The sequence below is a fragment of the Numenius arquata genome, chromosome 5 (assembly GCF_964106895.1).
Source record: "Numenius arquata chromosome 5, bNumArq3.hap1.1, whole genome shotgun sequence".
NCBI lineage: Eukaryota > Metazoa > Chordata > Aves > Charadriiformes > Scolopacidae > Numenius > Numenius arquata.
Window position 1 is genome coordinate 45,278,266 of NC_133580.1, and position 12,394 is coordinate 45,290,659.

The 12,394-nt window shown below is 64.9% G+C and overlaps 2 protein-coding genes across 3 annotated transcripts; both read right to left on the reverse strand.

Annotated features, from left to right (window-relative positions):
* Positions 1-368: 368 nt before the first annotated feature.
* AP5S1 (adaptor related protein complex 5 subunit sigma 1) lies at positions 369-1,896 on the reverse strand. Its single transcript, XM_074148164.1, has 2 exons — positions 1,678-1,896; positions 369-933 (listed from the first exon to the last, which is right to left on the reverse strand). Exons 1-2 carry the CDS (start codon positions 1,842-1,844, stop codon positions 507-509), a joined length of 594 nt encoding a protein of 197 aa, XP_074004265.1. The 5' UTR covers positions 1,845-1,896; the 3' UTR covers positions 369-506.
* Positions 1,897-2,761: 865 nt separating this feature from the next.
* On the reverse strand, positions 2,762-9,876 carry CDC25B (cell division cycle 25B). Of its 2 annotated transcripts, none has more exons than XM_074147216.1 (16): positions 9,758-9,876; positions 9,424-9,549; positions 8,656-8,736; positions 7,500-7,541; positions 7,128-7,164; positions 6,869-6,976; positions 6,673-6,792; positions 6,305-6,439; positions 6,076-6,150; positions 5,649-5,825; positions 5,415-5,510; positions 5,024-5,086; positions 4,825-4,923; positions 4,429-4,562; positions 4,200-4,311; positions 2,762-3,959 (listed from the first exon to the last, which is right to left on the reverse strand). In XM_074147216.1, exons 1-16 carry the CDS (start codon positions 9,874-9,876, stop codon positions 3,819-3,821), a joined length of 1,665 nt encoding a protein of 554 aa, XP_074003317.1. In that variant the 3' UTR covers positions 2,762-3,818. The 2 variants fall into 2 exon arrangements, with proteins under 2 accessions (XP_074003317.1, XP_074003318.1); XM_074147217.1 differs by having other exon boundaries at positions 8,656-8,707; positions 9,422-9,549; positions 9,758-9,813.
* Positions 9,877-12,394: the final 2,518 nt, after the last annotated feature.

The window sequence follows — 12,394 nt, forward strand, 5'->3', positions numbered from 1 at the left end:
CAGCATGCCGGATGAGCGTCCCGGCGACCTCCGCTCCTCCCTGAAGCAGGGCTCCCCCACCAAGGACCCTCTGCCAGCCCCAAAGCAGCAGGATGGGGAAACCCCAACCCAGGGTCCATCATGCAGAGAGCACGGAGGCCCCCAGCACCCATCCATCCTTCAGGCTGGCAGGTGACAGGTTTGCAGAACCCCCCGGGGGAGAACCACCTCTTTTTTAACATCCATTTATGGCCCCACGGAGCCACTGCCCACGGTCCTGTGCACACAAAGCAGTGCAGGAACATGGCGCCATCCCAGCTCCAGATGGATTCTTATGGGAATGGCTATTAGCGCTCCCCAGCCGTCCTGTCTTGGATTAAAAACCTGCTCTTTGCTAACACGTTGCTCTTTATTCCTGAGTCGCTTCTCCTGTCCATCCTACTGGGGCTCAGTGACCATCTCAGACCCCTCCCTTGCCTCTCTCCCCAAAATATCAGGGGGTGCCGGGCAAGGATGCCAGCTGTAGCTCAGCGGGCTGCTTTGATGCCCATCTCCCGGTCCACCGCCTGAAGGAAATGTTCATTGAGGAAAAGCATCTGCCCCTGGGGCAGGAGACGATTGAGGAGGACGTCAGCGGTCTCGGGTCGGAGCAGGACATCAGCACCGGGGCCGAGGAGGCGCAGGGTGGTGAGCAGGCGGGGGGCCAGGCGGCGCAGGGTGATTTCAGCAAGTGATAGATTCTCTTGGGGGTCACAAACCAAGGCGAAGGCGAGGGCCACGACTGATAGCCAGGCTACTGTCACCCGTTCAGGGAAGGGGTCCCCAGGGGGCAGCTGGAAAAGCCCCCCTGGGGCGTCTTGCAGCGACATCGGCTCGTCAGGGAGCTGGGGAAGTTGGGGGGAGGATGAGCGCCCTGAGGATGACTGAAGCAGCTGGCACTGGGAGGCCACTTGCCTGGCAGACAAGGAGGAAACCTCGCGTTAAGACTCCCCCTCACATCCAGCAACAGGGTGACCCCCTCTGTTGGGGGGGGTGGGCAGGGCTCGGCGGGACCCCCGGGGCCATGATGCCATGGCCCCGGAGGTCCCGCCAAGTCCTGGCCCCCCAAAAGGAGGCTGTCAGAGCTTTGGGTGTCCCACTGAGCCCAGAGCCCTCCCCCCACCCCCAAAGAGAGTTCCAATGAGTCTGGGGGTGCCAGAGGGGCGGTGGCACAACCCTAGTGGTCCTGTGGAGGGTAGGGGGGCTGCTCACAGTCCTGGGGGTCCGACCCAGCCCAGCACCCCCAGGAAGGAGGGTCCCATGGAGGGTGGGGTCCCAGCCCCAGGAGTCCTGAGCCCTGGTCACCCAAAAGGAGGCTGCCAGTGCTCTGGGGGTCCACTGAGCCCAGGTCCACTGACCCTCGGAGAAGGGGGTGTCACCTAGACCCCCTATCACCACGCTGGGGTTCCTGCAAAGCCCAGCCACCCCCCCCAAAAGGAGGGTATCATGGCCCCGGGGGGGTCCCAATGAGCCTGACACTGCCAGACGGGGGGTGCCACGACGCTGGGGGTGCCGGGGGGGGAGGTTGGTCACGGTCCCAGGGGTCCCACCGAGCCCAGCATCCCAGGAAGGGGGGTCCGGGGGGGGAGGTGTTCCGGCCCCGGGGTCCCGCCGAGCCCAGCCCCCGCCCCCGGGGGGGAATGAGGGTGTCCCGGGTACCTGGCCACGGCCAGCAGCTGCTCCTTGCGGCGGAGGCGCTGCCGAGAGGGGTCCCCGGGGGAGGTCTCAAGGGGGGTCCCGAAGGCACGAGCGTACAGCACGCGGCAGGGGGCGGGGCGCGTGGGGTCGGGCCCGCCCAGCGCCAGCAGCACGAACGCCCGCACCATGGCAACGCCGCCGAGACCCCGGCCCGCCGTCCCGCGCGCGGGGGAGGGACGGCTCCGCCCCTCCGCCTCTGCGCCGGTTGCCATTGGTCAGCGGGAGTGCCGAGGGCCCAGCTCGGATTGGCGCAGGGAGCGGAGGGCAGGGGTTGGGCCGATGCGGAAGGTAAAGGCGGCAGCGATTGGTAGGCGCGGGTAGTGAGGGGAAAAGGACGGAAGCTTAGAGCCCACCCCTTGCACGTGACAGCGGCAGGTCGCGATTCGCCAGGGCTATGTGGGCTGCGCGCTGATTGGCGGATAGGAAGCTGGTGGGCGGGGGTGGTGGTTACGGAAGTACAGCCCGAGAGGGGTGCCAGGATCACCCCGAGGAGGTGACAGGGGAGAGGGAGAACACGGGGATCAGCCCGGGGGACACGGTCACCCCGAGGGTCGGGGTGGGGTGTGTGGCAGGGCTTGGGGGCCACAGGATCACCCTGAGGGAGTGACAGGCCAGGGGGCAACACAGGATCAGCCCGGGGCGGGGGGGACGAGGAATGAGGCAGCAGGGCCAGCAGGAAGGGTGCAACAGCCAGGGTGCCCTCCCTCCCCCTCCTCAGCAGCGGGACACCCAGTCATCCCTCCAACCCCTCGCCATACATGGCCCTGGGGGTGGTTCCAGCCACGACCCCCAGCTCCTGGCCCCGTGTCCCCCCGGAACTGGCCATGGATGAGTGGGACAGAGCTCTCCCATTCCCCAGCTGGGGCCATGCTGCCACAGTGCCATCCCACTGCACAGGGACAGCATTGAATAGGTCAACTTTTGTCCCTGCCTCAGCACCACAGTGAAGTCCCAACCCTCTCCCCCCCCTCCCCAAGCCCCCAGGCAGCCCATCTCCCCCGCCTTTGCTTTCCTCGCAGCCACAAGCCAGGAACACAGGTTTGTTCTGCCTCCCGAAGGAGTTATTAACCAGGAGTGTTAAAAAACCCAACATATAAAAACAAAGACACACAAGTACAGCATGACAGGGGCAGCTGCCAGCAGAGGAAATACTTCCCCCCTGCCCCAGCTCATGGTGCTTCAACAGCAGCTGCCACTTCACAGGCAAGTGCTCAGCCCTGTGCCACAGCACCCCCCACTGCCCAGCTCTGGGGTTGGGGTGAAGCCCCTCCTGCCACCCCCCAACATTAACCACAGCTGGCTTAGAGGAGAACAAACTACTTTAAATACAATGTTGGGTGTCCCCCTGCACCCCATCAAAAAAACCCCAAACCCAGGCTGATGCAGTCAGTGACTGCACCCACAGGGTGCCCACCCCCAGGCAGCCCCCCTTCCCCCATAAGCAGAGAAGGGCCAGGGCTGGGGGCCCCACAGCACCCACCAGCTGCACAGGAGGTTTAAGTGCTTTTCTGCATCAGTTCTGCCAATTAAGCCCCAAAAGCTGGGGCCCCCACCCCTCCCAGGAAAATCCTGCCCCAGACAGGGTCGGCCCAGCTCCACGGCTCAGGGGGGGATGTGTTGCAGTCCAGTGGCTTTCCTGGAGCTGGCACAGCCCCCCTCCTGGCTCAGGGTGCAAGGGGAAAGGGTGGCTTCTCCCACAGCCCCTAAGCCCCATCCCTGGTGCCAGGGAGGGGAGAGCTGGGGGAGGCAGCCAGCACCCACCACAGCTCTGCCCCCAGCCTGAAGCCCCAGAGGAAGGTTGAACCTGGCAGTTACTTATGGCCTCGGCTGGATTCAGCAGTCCCAGGCATTTTTGCCCCCACCACAGCCCCCAGCCACAATTTAGGACAAAACCTAACCCCTCTTTTTACCCTTTTTTAGGGTACAAAGGGGTAAAAGCACAACCATGCCCGCCATGCTGCTGCTGAGGTCAGCAATGCTGTGCAAGGTGCATGGCAGAGGAGAGCTGGGGGCTGCCAGGTTTGGGGCTGGGAGATATTGTCTGATGCTAGCCCCAGGGGGGTAAGGGGGTGGGGGGCTGTGGGGGGGTCCCCCCTGAGCCATCAGAAGTTCTTGAGGCGACTGTAGAGCTCCTGCTTGCTGCGCTCGCCTGCCCAGGTGCGGCTCTTCAGGCGGAACTTGCGCAGGTCCTCCTTGAAGTCCTCATGGTGCATGGGGCGATAGTCCTGGGGCTCACAGTGTGTCTGGGCACCCATGGCCCAGTCAGCACCCGTAGTGTAGCCCCTAGCCCCCACCCATGATAAAACCCAGCAGCCCAGGACCCTCAGCATGGTCCCCTGACCCTCAAGATACCATCCTCATGGAGGATGCTCACTGCCAGACCCCTCCTTCCCTCAGCAGGGCAGGGTTTGGGAAAGGGACAGGGCTTTTCCCCCCAGCCCTCCCCCTCCTGCCAACACAGGGGACAGAGGTGGTGGACTCACCTGGTACTGAGGGAAGAACTCCCGGTAACCCCCCTTCAAGACATAGAGCTCCGGGTAGTGGAGGTGGGGGTACTCATTGCAGGCTCGGTCCTTCTCCCTGACAAACCGGCACCTGCGGGACAGGGGAAGGCAATGGGAAGGGACAGGGAAGGCAGGGATTGTCACTGAGCCAGGATCCAGCCATGCCAAGAGGGAGGTCCGGCAGACCACAGCATCCACCGTCACTCACATCCTGGGCCCTCTCTCAGAGGAGAACTCGCAGTGGAAGATGACAATCACTCTCTTGCTGGCATCGAAGGGCACAATGGGCTTCTTCAGTAGGAACTCCTCCACATCCTGCTCCATCGGCAGGTTGATAGCACCCTGGAGAGGGAGAGGAGGCACCTTCATCCCCCCACCTCCCTTTCATTCATGGGGGGTGCTCAATAAGCTGCCCTCAGCCTCTCCCATCACCCCATCTACTGGGGCACCATCAACCTTCCTCCTGCAAGTTGGGGCTCAACACCTCTGGGGAGGCTGCTCAACCCCTCTTGGTGGAGGGCGGCTCAGCCCCTCTGGGATTTGATGGGTTTGAGTTTCCCCCCACCTCATCCCCATCCCCAAGGGGTGCAGCAGCGGTTCTGACCTTGATGTGGCCTCCCTCGTACTCGTAGGGGTACCTGCAGTCCACGATCACACAGCTCTCGATGAGGCTACTGAACTGCCCTGTCAGCACTGCCACCATCTGTGGGGTAAGCCTGTCACACCAAGGGGAGCGGCACGGGGCAGGGACCCAGGCAGGCAGCCCCACAGCGGGGTTTGGGGAGAGGCTGCTGCTCCCTTACCATTTCAGGGGAAATGTACTTCAGGTCCTGGTGCTTCCCTTCCACTGTCTGCAGGAGGTATGCCTGGAGGAGAGAAGGTGTGCTGCATCAAGATCCATCCCAGGGGAGACTTCTCAGGGCAGAAGCTGTCACCCGATCCCCGCAGCCTTGAGGCCTGCTTCTCCAAGGGAGCCATGGCATGGTGCTAACATTGGAAGAGCAGTGACCAGGCTCTCCATGTGCTACAGGGTCTGCAGATGTGAAAGTCACAGCCCCAAGTCCCCTTGTCCCCAAAGAAGAGCCACCACAGCTGGGTTTGGGCTCTTGTGCTGGCACAGGGCTCTGCTGACAGACCCTCTGATTCAGGAGGAAAGGGGGCACCACCCCCAGACCTCCAGCCCTGTGGTCCTACCTTGGAGAAGTCCCCAATGAGCTCCTGGTGGTCATTGGCCAGCAGGTTCTCAATCTCCTCATGGGAGAAGGACCTGGAGCGCAGCAGCCACGCTTTCTGCAGGGACACAAACCAGAGACATCCCCTCGGCATTAGTGAGGGCTCCAGCACAGCAGGGGCATGGGGCAGTCCCACCAGGGACTGTCACTGGACCACAACAAGGACACTTCACCCCAAGGCTTCCCCATCACCCACTGGCTCCGCTGCTGCCTCCTCACTGGGGGTACCAGCCACGCTCCTCCGCCGCTTGGTCTTGACAGGGGTGTCCCTGTCCTGGGGCCGGTCTATCCGCTTCAGGATGGGCCTGATGACACTGCTGGGCATCGAGGGCGAGCGGAAGAGCTGCCGGCACTTGCTGCGCTTTGCGGGACGCTGTGTGGGGAGAGCCGATGTTGCTGCCCAGGGGTCTGGTATCCCCCTGCATCCCCCCCAGCTCCCACCAGCACCATGAGGGTGGGGGGAACAAAGGTGCCATTTTGGTGGCCACACACTGCCCAGGATGAGCTCAAAACCCCCAAGCTGGTGCTGCTCACCAACCGGCCCCTTTGTGAGGGACCCTCACACCAAGATTTCCCTTGGAGACCCCGGGGCTCCATCCACTCCCCCCAAGGCTCCCACATACCAGCTCTGCTTCCTCCTTCCTCACCAGCGGCGCAGTCAGCAGGTTCTCCATCCCCTGTGGCACATCGGCATCGCTCTGCCAGGGTTGCAGCCAGGAAGGCCACAGGAAGAGGTAGAGAGCAGCGTGAAGGGGCTGAGTCTCACTGGCAACTTCCCAATCTCCCTGAGCAGGGATGGACCCTGTGTCCAGAGCCTCCATCCACCCACGCAGACATGGGAGCCCTCCCTACCTTCATCTCCTCCTCATCCAGGATCTCCATGAAGCCATCATCTTCATCCTCAGACATGGAGGAGGTCAAGGAGCACCGGCGCAGTATAATGGGACTATCTCCCTCTGGGACGTTTTCCTTCTCAGGGGTGTTGAACTGGGGAGGACACAGCCCACAGCCCAGGAGTGGGGCGAGCCTCATGCCAGCCCTGTTTGGAGGCAGGATGTCCCCTCCCCAGGCTTTGACTACTCCAGCCCCTTCAGTTCCCACATCCACAGGTCTCCAGGGCAAACATGGAGGTCGGAGCAGCAGGTACTGGCTCAGCAGCCCCTACAGCAGGAGCACCCATCCCCTGTGTCCCCCCCCAGAGTCCCCCAAGTCCCTCTCACCAGCAGGCCGGGTGCAGAGATGGGTCTCTGGGCAAAGCGGTCCCTCCCTGCAGCACCATTGCTGGCGGGCAGCCGGCTGCGCTGACCTGGCCTCTGCGGCTTCTTGAAGACAAATCCCTCCTGTGGCAGGGGGTCACAGCATTAGCATTCCCCTGCCCCTTTCCCAGCCCCACCCCAGCCTTGCTGTCCCCCTCACCTTGTCCTCAGGCTCCCTCCGGCCCCTCTGCTCGCCAGCCCTGTGGCCATTGAAGTCCCGAGAATGGGAGATGTTCTTCAGGACCGGGCTGGCCCCCAGGAGCTCTGGCTGCAGAGCAGGCAGGAAGGGGTGAGAAGTGCTGCATGGCCCCTATCTTCCCTGGCTCCATCCTCTTCCTCCTCCTCCCAGCTGGGCCAGCCAGGGGCACAGCAGGATCCAGCCTCCCTCCATTCAGCCCCACAGAGCCCTCAGAACTTACCGACAGCGAGTGGATCCTCCGGATAAAGAACTTATTGCTGCAAGAAGCAGGGAAAGGAAAGGATTGAATGAGAAAGGGTGCCCTGGAACAGTGGTGTCCCACAGAGGCTGGCATGTGGTCCCCCTCCCCCAACCCAGCAGCGTCCCACAGAGGTTGCTATGCCCCCCCATCCCCTGCAGCAGCATGAGACCTCTGCAGAGCTGTCACAGCTCCCAAAGGACCCTGGTGCAACAACTCCTGCAAGCACAAAGGACCACTGACGGCCTGATCTGGACCCCGGGAAGGGCACAAGGACAGCCTGGCTTTTGGGTCTGGGCATGGGGACTGCTTGGCTTTCAGGTCTCGCCACGGGGACAGAGGCCCTTCACTTACTCTTGGAGAACTCTCCCAGACTCCAGGATCGCTTTCTCAAAGCTACACGGAGAGAAGAGCTGGGGTTAGGGGAAACAGAAGCCTGTGCCCCAGCCCAGGACCCCCAGGGATGGACAGCCCCAGCCCTCATAGTGCCCCCAGCCCCACACAGGGGCTGGCAGCCCCCTGGGGGAGAGAAGCCCAGTGGTGATGGCTTTCAGCCCCACAAAGGGTTAATGCCCCATCTGGACACTGCAGTTTTCAGACCAGGGACCCCAATCTGGGGCTGGGGGGCAGGGGGCAGGCAGCACACTGGGGTGGTCTGGGGCACCCCAATGACCTCACTCTGCGCCCAGACAAAGCCAGCAGCAGTGGCGCCCGCTCTCCACCTGTATGTAAATCTGCCCGCGGCAGGGATGCTGGCCGGCAGCCATATGGCCATGCCGGCGGCACGCTGCGGCAGGACGGGAACCGGCACATCCCCCGCAGCTGAACACACCCAGCCCCATGGCTGCCCCGCTCCCACCATCTGCCCCCAGTTACTCATTCACCCGGCACATCTGCCACAGCCAGGCTCTGCCAACGGCTGGGTAAAGCCACCAGCACAGCACCGGCATGGGGGGGCCTCAGGTGCACCTCTCCTGTGAGGGGTCAGGCAGTGGGTACACCAGGCAGAGCCCCTCAACCCTGAGCAGGGCATCACTGCAGAGCTTTGCTCTCAGCTGAAACCTGCACCCCCCATCCCATGGGGGCAGTGCAACAGTACCCCAAGGCTCCCCAGGGAGGTGGGGGGCTGTTGGGAGCCCAGGGGGGTGCTCAGCACCCTTGCCCCGCTGCATGGCAAGGCGGTGAGCCGGCAGCCAGCCGTCTCTGCCAGCGCAGCCCGGAAGAGGATTTGGCCCAGCCGCGGCAAGGCAGCACCGTGTGGGCTTCCTGCCTGCACCCGCTGCCAGAACCCTGCCGCGCACCAGCACTGACATCTCTCCCCAGTGCAGGGTGGTTTCTCACCCCCCTAGAAGTGGATTTGAGTGGGGGGGGGGGGGCACAGCTGGAAGCACAGCACCCCAGCAAGGCTGGGACGGGCTGAGGCCGGGCACTGGAGGCAGGGTCCCACACTGCCCGCGGGAGGCAGGGGAGAGCAAGGAGGGAGCCTTGAGGAGGGGGACGGGGCACTCACACTTCCTCCAGCACCGCGGGGTCCTCCTGCGTGGGGGAGTCCAGCCCCACTCCTGTGGGAACAAGAGGCAGGGGTAGCACCACAGGGGGAAGAAATTGGGCCCCGTTGGGGACCAAGCCATGCCCTCCCTGCCCCAGGCCCTGCTCCAGCACAGCACCAGCACTGCTACTGCAGGGCCCTCCACAGGATGCAGCTGGGCAGAGGAGCCCCCCACATCCCAGCTGTGCTTCCCCACTGCTCCAGCCAGTGCTGGGGAGGGGGCCGTGGCTGGTGGTACCCACCGTGTGTCACAGGGTCCCTCACAAAGCCCCCCCAGCATAGCAAAGGGGATGGCACTGACCCTGGGAACACCCATCCTGGCTAGGATATCCCACATCACCCCAACCAGGGACCCTGCTGGGGTGGTCCATGGCCAAGCCCCCAGGGAGCAGGGCTGGGGGGCTCTTGCCCATCATCCCCCATAGGGAAGGGATCACAGTCGGAAGCACTGTGAAGGAAGTTCCAATTTGAAGCAGGCGCGGGCTGAGTGCCCGGCGGGAGTGACTCAGAACAGGGCCAGGAGCCGGTAGCAGAATGGGGCCCAGCTCCCACGTGCACCCCAAGAAGCCCCCAGCCTCAAATCCTCTCCCTGCCTCACCAGCCACATGCAGGGGCCCTCTGCCCACACATCCTCCACCCCACTGCCAGGGGACACTCCCCACCCCCCCATGCCACAGCTCCCTCTGCACGGCCCGAGGCGGGGGCTGCAGCAGCGACCACTACTCACCCGCATCCGAGGACTCAGAGGAGACCGAGTCCCGGGAGGAGTCTGAGGCCACCGATTCTTGGGACAGGCTGGACCACTGGCTCTGGAAGGACAGCCCCGCGACCCTCCGCTTCGGGGTGTCCCAGTGGCTGCAGGCAGAGCGGAGGGGGAGGGTCAGCCCGCGGGAACGTGGTACCCCGAGGGGGCGAGGGAGCAGGAGCAGGGGCTAAGGGGGGCAGAATGCCTTAACCCCCCTCCAAAGCAGGGTGCCACCCCCGGGCTCAGCCCGCGTCTCTCGTGTCCGGCAGGAGGAGCCACGCGTGGCTCAGGGCAGCCCCCCCCCCCAGCCCCGCTCACCTGCCCAGCCCCGCCAGGTTGTCCATGTCCAGCGCCAGCGTGGTCACCGGCGACATGCCCGCCCGACCCGTCGCCAGCCTGGGCAGCCCACGGCGGCCGGGCCCGCTCCGCGCCGCCATGCGGGTGCAGGAAATGAAGCTCAATTATAAAACTATATATATATATATTAAAAAGGAATTAAAAATCGCGCGTGCCCTCCCGCGGCGCCCTGCCCGCCGCCCCGTCCGGTTCGGCTGGGCCCGGCGGGGCGCGCGCCCGCCCCCGCCCCTATTTATATTCGAAAAATAACAGGGGAGCGGCGCGGCCGCAGCCAATGGGGAGGCGCCGGCCGCGCTCGCGGGGCAGAGCCACGCCCCCCCGGGGGGGCGGGAGGGGCCACGGCTTGGGGGGGGGGGGGGCATGGCTAGAGGGTACGGGGGGGACATGGCCCAAAGTGGGTGTAAGGCACCGGGGTGCGGGGGGGCGGGGGGTGTCGGACATGGCTGGAGGGGTACGGCCCAAAGTGGGGGCAGGACACTGGGGGGGCACAGCCGGGGTGGGGGGGACACACGACACATGGCTGGGGGACACAGCCCAAAGTGGATAAGAGGTAGGGGGACATGGCAGTGGGGGCACAGCCCACAGTGGGGGGGAAGACAGTGGGCGGGGGGCAGAGCCAGGGGGACACATGGTTGGGGGATGCGCTGGGGCATGGCCCAAAGTGGGGACAAAGCACTGGGTGGGGGAGAATCGGGGGGGGGGACACGACATGGCTGGGGAACACAGCCCAAAGTGGATGAGTGGCACAGCTGGGGTTGGGGGCCATGGCGGGGGGGCGGACGGACAGGGGAGAATGTCCCACAGTGGGGCCAAGACACTGTGGGGGGGAGGGCAGAGGCAGGGGGCCACATGGTTGGGGGGACATGTTGGGGCACAGCCCAAAGTGGGGGCAAAGCACAGCTGGGGGGAGAATTGGAGGGGCCACATGGCTGGGGAACACAGCCCAAAGTGGATGAGTGGCACAGCTGGGGTGGGGGGACATGGCGGGGGGACAGCCCACAGGGGGGGCATGGGCAGTGTGGTTCATGGGGGAGGCACGGCAGGGGGCGTGGGGGCATGGGGTTTGTGTGCATGGCTCAGGTCCTGGCGGTGGGCAGAGGGACATGGCTGGGGGACACGGAGGGGCACATGGCTGGGGGATGTGTGGCGAGGTGCATGGTTGGTGGCACATGGAGGAGGACATGGCCTGGGGGGCAGGGAGTGTGGATGGGGGTGTAGAGGAGTGTATGGCTGAGGGAAGGTGGAGGGGGACATGGCTGGGGGGGGAAAACAGAGGCGGGGGGGAAACAGAGGCGGGGGGGAAACAGAGGCGGGAGGGCTGCATGGATGGGGGGGGCGGGTGGAAAGATGCATGGCAGGGGGAACGTGGAGGGGCCATGGCTTGTAGGGACATGGAGCAGGGTGTCCATAGTGGGGAGGGGACATGGGGAGGGGACATGGAGAGGTGCCTGGCTGGGGGTGCACGTGGAGGTGGGGGCTGCATGGCAGGGCGCAAGGCTGGGGAGGGTGAGTGGTGGGTGTCTGTGGATGGTGGTGCAGTCCTGGGGGCGTCCCAGTGTGCAGACACGGGACCCTCCTGCCCCCCCCCCCCAGTCACATGCCAGCCCCGTGGCCTGGAGCAGATGCTTGGGGGGTGCTGGGCTCAGCCCCAGTGTGAGCTGGGGTCATACTGGGGGCCAGCCCTGCATTGGGAAAGGAAGGGGGCCACGCTGTGTGTCCCATCCCCCCCTCCCCCAGCCCTAGGGAAAAAGCCAGAAAGTCAAATACCCCTTCCCACACGGAACGCTCCCCAGGATGGGGGTACTGCGGCTGCTGCTGCCCCTCGCCTCACTGTCCCCCCAGGGTCCTGGCTGGGTCCCCCCCTTGCTCCTCCCATGCTAAAGCCACATGCCATGTGCCACCACATGTCAGCAGGCCTGAAACCCAAACCTGCTGCCCTGTCCCCCAGCCTGGTACCCCCCAGCCACAGACCTCCGTCCATCTGTCTGCCTGGGGAGGGCAGACAGCCAGGCCCCTGCCCGGGGAGGGGGTCTCCAGCCTGGCCGGGGGCTTTCTGAAGGAAAGCCGGGCAGGAATGTGCTGGGCGGCTGCGGCCTGGGTGGCCGTCCCGGCCTGTCATCCATTGTCCCCGGCCCCATTCTTTCCTTTCAGAGGGGAAAAGAAAAGAGGAGGGGGTGGCCGGGGTGGAGACCCCTCCCCAGCCAGGGCAGGAGAGGTGAGGGGGCAGCTCCCCCCAGCTGGGGGGGGGGGGGGGGGGGTTGGGCCCCGCTGGCTGCCATGACACCCCCATGGCCAGATCCTGCTTTCCTGGAGCAAGCGCAGGGCACGGGGGTCTCACATTCCCCCTCACCCCCCAGGCATGTCCCAGCACATCCCAGCACAGCAGCGGGGCTGGGGATCAGTGCTGCCGTGGGCTGGGGGTCCCCGGGGTGCGGGGAGCAGGGCTGCAGCACCCCAAGGTGTCCCAGGGAGGAGGACAGGCGGCCCTGGGGGGGTGCCCGGCTCCCCAGCTGGGCGGCTGTGGAACGTCCTCCCTGGCCACCAAAGGCTTTAATTGCTTCCAGCCACCCGAGGTTGAGCTGGGGGCTGGGGGTGGGG

What these genes read in the sequence shown, in the direction of transcription:
- AP5S1 (XM_074148164.1), bottom strand. Translation starts at nt 1,844, where the DNA reads ATGGTGCGGGCGTTCGTGCTGCTGGCGCTGGGCGGGCCCGACCCCACG. An exon ending in CAGCTGCTGGCCGTGGCCAG is followed by an intron (nt 934 to 1,677) that starts GTACCCGGGACA and finishes CTTGTCTGCCAG; the next exon opens with GCAAGTGGCCTCCCAGTGCC.
- CDC25B (XM_074147216.1), bottom strand. Translation starts at nt 9,876, where the DNA reads ATGGCGGCGCGGAGCGGGCCCGGCCGCCGTGGGCTGCCCAGGCTGGCG. An exon ending in TCTGGGAGAGTTCTCCAAGA is followed by an intron (nt 7,165 to 7,499) that starts GTAAGTGAAGGG and finishes TGCTTCTTGCAG; the next exon opens with CAATAAGTTCTTTATCCGGA. An exon ending in TCTCTGCACCCGGCCTGCTG is followed by an intron (nt 6,440 to 6,672) that starts GTGAGAGGGACT and finishes TGTCCTCCCCAG; the next exon opens with TTCAACACCCCTGAGAAGGA.